The sequence below is a fragment of the Ruditapes philippinarum genome, unplaced genomic scaffold (genome assembly GCF_026571515.1).
Source record: "Ruditapes philippinarum isolate M1 unplaced genomic scaffold, ASM2657151v2 ctg4848_1_1_1_1, whole genome shotgun sequence".
In the NCBI taxonomy this organism is placed as follows: Eukaryota; Metazoa; Mollusca; class Bivalvia; order Venerida; family Veneridae; genus Ruditapes; species Ruditapes philippinarum.
Genome location: NW_026857034.1, coordinates 67461 through 73460, shown reverse-complemented (window position 1 = coordinate 73460; position 6000 = coordinate 67461). Strand labels below are relative to the sequence as shown.

The window sequence follows — 6000 nt, the reverse complement described above, 5'->3', positions numbered from 1 at the left end:
TTAACACTCGATACATTTTCTAATATGAATATCAAAAGTGTCTTCTTCACTGATACTGTCCAATATTGTTGAGAGCGGCATTGTGTCTGTTTTTCCAAACACGTCACAACTACCTTGTCCGTAGGTAAAGACGTGACAGTCGTTCTCTATACACTTTGCCTTACAATCACTTTCTCCGCTAGAGTTTGTGTAAAAATATGTGAATACAGGTTCAACTGTCTCGCCGGCGTTAAGAATTCTGCTGTTAAGAACTTCAAATGCATCATCGGAGAACGTATTGCACTCTACAAGAAAAATAATCGGTTCAATGTTAGTCAGGGAACGACTCTCTTCATTTTATTTATTATTATTTGAGCCGCGTCACGACAAAATCAACGAAATGCGTTTGCGACCAGCATGGATCCAGACCAGCGTGCGCATCCGCGCAGTCTGATCAAGATCCATGATGTTCGCTTACAAACTCTATGCCAGGTAGAGAAACTGATAGCGAACAGCATGGATCATGATCAGACTGCGCGGATGCGCAGGCTGGTCTGGATCCATGCTGGTCGCAAACCCATAATGTTGGTTTTGTCGTGACGCGGCTCATTTGATGTTATTTATTGTTTTTGTTTACTAGAAATGTTGAATAAGTTCAAAGTCTTTATTTACAACGACACAAAAAGTAAAATCATTTTTGTCATTAGAACCTTCCATGCTAAGAAATTTTGCCGGCCAATTTATTGAATGAATTAAAATATAAATTGCAGGCGAAAAATCGTAAATAATGAAAAACACATGGGCAAATGCAAAATGACAGAAAGTATGTTATGAATCCACATACTTTTTTTTAAATATTCTTATACTTAAATTTTTGCCACAGAAATGTTTTTATTCTTTTTCTCAAAACCTTTTAATTTTTGTCATATTTTGATAGTGTCCAAAACGTTACTCATTGGCCATTTACCGAAACCAATTTTTTCATCTGTTGCTTTTTTGCAATTAGTACTATTATAATAGTGAATTAGTATTTTGTATTGAATTCAAAATGCTATTTATATACATTTTGCAATTTTTAAGACAATTTTTTCCCATTTATCGCTATTTCTCATGTAACAAGCATCTCACATTTACCTAATTATAAAGCTCATTGAGCATATTAAGTAAAAATTTATTTGTTTCTAAGGCATAATGTGCCATTAATATCTGTTAAAACTCACCACCATATACGGAAAAGGCATCTGCGCATGATTCTGAAATGTAGATATGGAACATATTTTTTTGAGTTTTTCCAGTCCAGGATGGAAGGATGTATAAAGGTAAAGGTATTGTTTATTATAGTGTCACCCCTACTGAAAGGGCCAGTCATTTTGACTTATGAGACACCTTTTTGCTTGCATACCATTTTAAGTGAAAAAGGGTTCAAGTTTAAAGTAATGTTTTTGCATGTGAGGTGAGATTAATGACTGATTTTGCAATATCAATCAAGTGAGCACATTTATACTGCGTGACTAGCGGAGAAAGAGCTATTTTTACATTTTTTGACTTTTATTTTTATTTATTTATTTTCTTTGGTTTTTTTTTTTTTTTTTTTTTAGGGGGGGGGGGGATTTTATGTGGATTGTTAGTGCCGTTGGCAATGTGTGAGTATCTGTGTGTAAGAAGTGTTATGAAAATAAGCATGAACGTGGTGGCATGCTGCTTTAAGGATTAATATATAAATTCAAAATATTTTATGAAACCGAAATCACAGTATAAAGTACATTGTTAAACAATGTAGACTTCAAACACGTAACACCAATATCCTTTTGTATTGCCTTGTAACACAAATAAATATACAAAAAAATGTTTTCTAATTTACTATACATTGTATTGTCATTTAGTAATTACTTATAACGCAAGTTGAAAACTTAACCTCATTTCCAATCGAGTCGCAGTCATGGGGATAAAAATCATACAATCTAAATAGAAGCTATCGTATTATGTTAAAAAGGTGGTTCCTAGTGCTTACCGTCGCTTACAGGCGGACAATCACAATGTGTTCCGTAATAACCAGCTGTTTGGGAACAATTACACGTCAGTTTGCCTTGTATAATTTCGCATTGACTTGTGTCAGAGCATTCGCCTGAAAATAACAACTCGTATTTATCAAGTATAGATCTTGAAAACAAAAGTCACGTCATGCGCATGCGCCATCCCCTCCCTGGAGTTTTTGTGGCTTTTCTGTTTTAGAATATGAATAAAATGTAGTATGTCATCAAGATAAACACACATTTTAAAGTCACACACATACACTTTGAAAAAAAGGTTAAAAACGCATTTATTTAATTATAAAACGGCATTCACTACTTACAGTTCCAGCATTTCTTAACCCCTGATTGTCCAGTTGGCAGACACACTAAACCAGGATCACACTAAAGCCACATGAAACAAAAGAAAATTGAATTTAAAAAGGCGGTTTTCTTTAATAGCAGCTTATTCTTAACCTACGCATTGCTTTATTCTTAACACAAATGTTTCAATTGAGAAAAAAATCACGAATTCAACATAATTATCTATGATTTCAAAATCAATTATCAGTAATGAGCTAATTACAGGCGATATGTTGTCAAAGCCTTATCAACCCTGTTCATGCTAAATTTATGAATTTGATTTCACTTTAAACCTTGATTTTGCTCGTTGCTGTTTAAAAAATATTTAAAATTCGGCTTTAGTCACAAATAGTGCTAACCATTATTCATTAATGCCTAATCAGATTGATTTGGTGTACAGGATAACATGGCATTATAAGCATATCATTAAAGTCACTGGCATTTATATAGTCCAAACAGTATTCTTAAAATGTTCCCCGCAGTAAACCAACGTAACACAGCACGTTATTTCAAAGAAGCCTATTGTTGAGTTTGGAGAAAAGGACGCCATAATCTATTGGCAGTTAACAAATAACAGTTCTTACGTCATCATCCGTATTGCATGTTGGTCTTGAACCACCGCATGCTGCCTCTGAAAGTTGTAAAACTGTTGCCGATGTCGCTAGAAGCTTTAATAAATAAACAAGACAGTATAGTATGATTCATAAAGCACATTTTAATTAAGGTATGGGACATAAACAAAGGATACAAGTAACCACATTTGTTCTTTTTTTTAGCAAGTAAAAATAAATATTTAAGATTATGGGTTATGTCGTTATTAATTTTAATGCTGTTTGACTATTTTCTTTTCTTGTGTGTATCTTTTTAGGACATGTCTTCGTTTTAAAGTGTCCTTTGCATTACTCACATCAGTTTAATTACAAGTGTTTTTCCCTTGGCACCGGATTGCATAAGACACAATTAGTGTTGAAAGACCCTAAATGCCTTACCCTGCATACACTTACGGGCCAGGCAATGAACAAAGATGATATATAGCGTTAGGAATAGTAGCATAGCAAGCATTAAGCTACACAAGGTGACAAAGCGTTGGTCGGGACAGTGGCGCCATTGCTTGATGGCTAGTTATCTAATTCTCTTGGGTTAAACCTCCGTAAGGGGCAGTCCTTTGTTTCCGTGAACAGTATACTCTCAATGCTCTGTATTGGTTGATTCTGGAAATGGACTGGATAGTATATTTTTCCGTTCATAGCTTCTTACACAATATATAACTAAAATGGATTCTTTATATACCAAAGGACTGGTTCGTTTTCAGCCAGCTGTGGCGTAAACAATTCTTGTATGTATGCCTTCGGCGTCATTCTCGGAGAAATAAAAGATAACAAGAATTCTTTTCAAAACAAAAATGACAATAAAATGATGACAAAGTAACTTTTTATTGACTTTGGTGTCATCTTTAGATAGAAATCATATCATTACTCCACGTCGATTAAAAAAACTCTGCTGAAGTTTCATTAATCAGTAACATATGTTTTTTATCTTCTTTAAACCTAATGGTGCGTGTTTAAAGAATTAAAAGCGTATAACTTGACAGCTTGATGATAACGTATCTGATTCAAAGTTGAAGAATTTGTGGGGGTTTTATATGAAATCCTGTAAAAATGCCAACGTTTAACTCTTCCTTTGAAATTGTTTGATTTTGAAGTATACGTTTAAACGGAAATTGAATGTATTTATTTTATCAGTATTTGTTAAGTGAATAAGCATAAAAGGCATTAAAAGTATCAAAGTTTTAATAACTCGATGTAAATTTATACATACGTATATCGCATGTAAATATGCGTGTGAAGAAAAACGAAAGAAATATGTGCATTTAGAACCAAGTGAATATACCGGCGAAGAATAAGGAACACTAATTAAAGTAAACTATATTAATAAAGCGATATCTTCGAGGAAAGAACAACACCAAACAAACAAACAAACAACAAAAAGAGAAATACAGCAATAGAAAATAAAGAATAGTATTCATTAAAAACATTTTAGATTCTGGAAAACGTCCCTTATTTGCATGAAAATTTTGAAATGAGTTTAAAAAAAAAATAAAATAGTGTACACTAAACAATTTACATGCACACATTGCAAACGGCACATACTCTCCAATTTGTTTTTTTTTTTTTTTTAATATTTTTTAAATATTTTGCCACATTAAGAGGCATGCAGCTTTAAATATTTTCTATTACTAAAAATCTTTATTTCTCCAGATCAAAAATGTGTTTGTTGAGCATATTTTCTCACATAACATTATAGATAAATGGCAAAACTTCCCATCTTTATATTTTGGGAAGAACTCTTGTATCCATCCCTTCATTGTTTCGGGCACGAACGAGCATCCGAGCTCGATAACTTACTCGTATGAAAGAAATCAAATTCATCGGTGGGATTCGAACCCATAGCAAAACATTTACGCCAAGCAATTGCAAAATAAAAAGAAAACAATGTGATTAAGACCTGCAACTAAGACAGCGTGCATGACTAGTCCGAGTGCTTGATAATTAAACAAGATTCTAGTTGAAAAAGCGCCATATTAGGCCATTTAAGATTATCTAAATTTCAGAAAATATGTCTTTTATTTTTGAAACTTGCAAATTATTCAGAATAATAAGAACGGGGATATTAAATTGTCAAAAGAGTAATACAGGGGGACCCGTAACATTATCATTTCAAAATAATGCATATTTTATTGTACGATAAAATATAAGATAAAATAATTTTAAAAAAGTATAGTATGTAAAGTTTAACTATAATATATAAATGTATCACTTACCATAGCAATGCAGGTCAGCCAAATATTGTCCATTATTCAACTGTCGAACTTTCTAGTGTCGAAAGAAATGGCGTGTTTTCAAGAATACTTCGTTTTCAATCAACGCTTAAAACTGTAGTGAATCCCACAATATAATAATGTCTTACGTTGCGGCAGATGTTACTCTTGTAATGTAGTTTTACTTATATGATTCTTTTTCGAAGATTTGTAGTGTTATACAAAGGTTTGGAATAACTATTCTGAATTTATCATAGTTGCACGACTACAGATTAAGAAAGTAATCGCAAAACATGACTGAATTTACAAGTTTATTCATGATATTTCTCCCCTTAAACACACGAGATAAAGGTGGGGGTTTTTGCCACGCTTTGAAAAGCTAATATATATTATAGACTGATGGTACCTGATCAAACTTAATTTTTTGTTCATTTGTTTACTCGATAAAAATAACATTTTTATACAAATTAGCAAGAATCTAAAAATAAAACCTAAATTACTTAGAGAGTCCATCGTTATCTGTGTGTTATTAAAGGCGCTAAAAACAGCAATGGTTATAAAATTCATTTGCAATTGCCCAGTTTCAGAAGGGATCCTGGTTGTTCCTTGGTTAAGCCTACTCCATATTACAAGCGGCGACGTTCCGAAAAGAGGGATCGATATAACACCGTTCATAATTTGAAATCAGAGAGAAAAATTTTAATCATATCCGAGGAAAAGGAGGAAGGGCTATTCATCATCTGTTGCCCGTACGTTTTTCAAAGGAATCTCGCCCGATCACCAGGTTATAACATTTCGAATCTTTTTTCTGGACACCTGTCGATATTATTA

The 6000-nt window shown here is 33.0% G+C and overlaps 1 protein-coding gene across 1 annotated transcript; it reads right to left on the bottom strand.

The window, feature by feature from the left end:
* LOC132748594 (uncharacterized) lies at positions 1–5366 on the bottom strand. Its single transcript, XM_060738211.1, has 6 exons — positions 5173–5366; positions 2936–3019; positions 2333–2393; positions 1991–2104; positions 1200–1232; positions 1–284 (listed from the first exon to the last, which is right to left on the bottom strand). The coding sequence occupies exons 1-6, from the start codon at positions 5203–5205 to the stop codon at positions 1–3; spliced, it is 609 nt and encodes a 202-aa protein (XP_060594194.1). The 5' UTR covers positions 5206–5366.
* Between the last annotated feature and the right edge of the window lie 634 nt (positions 5367–6000).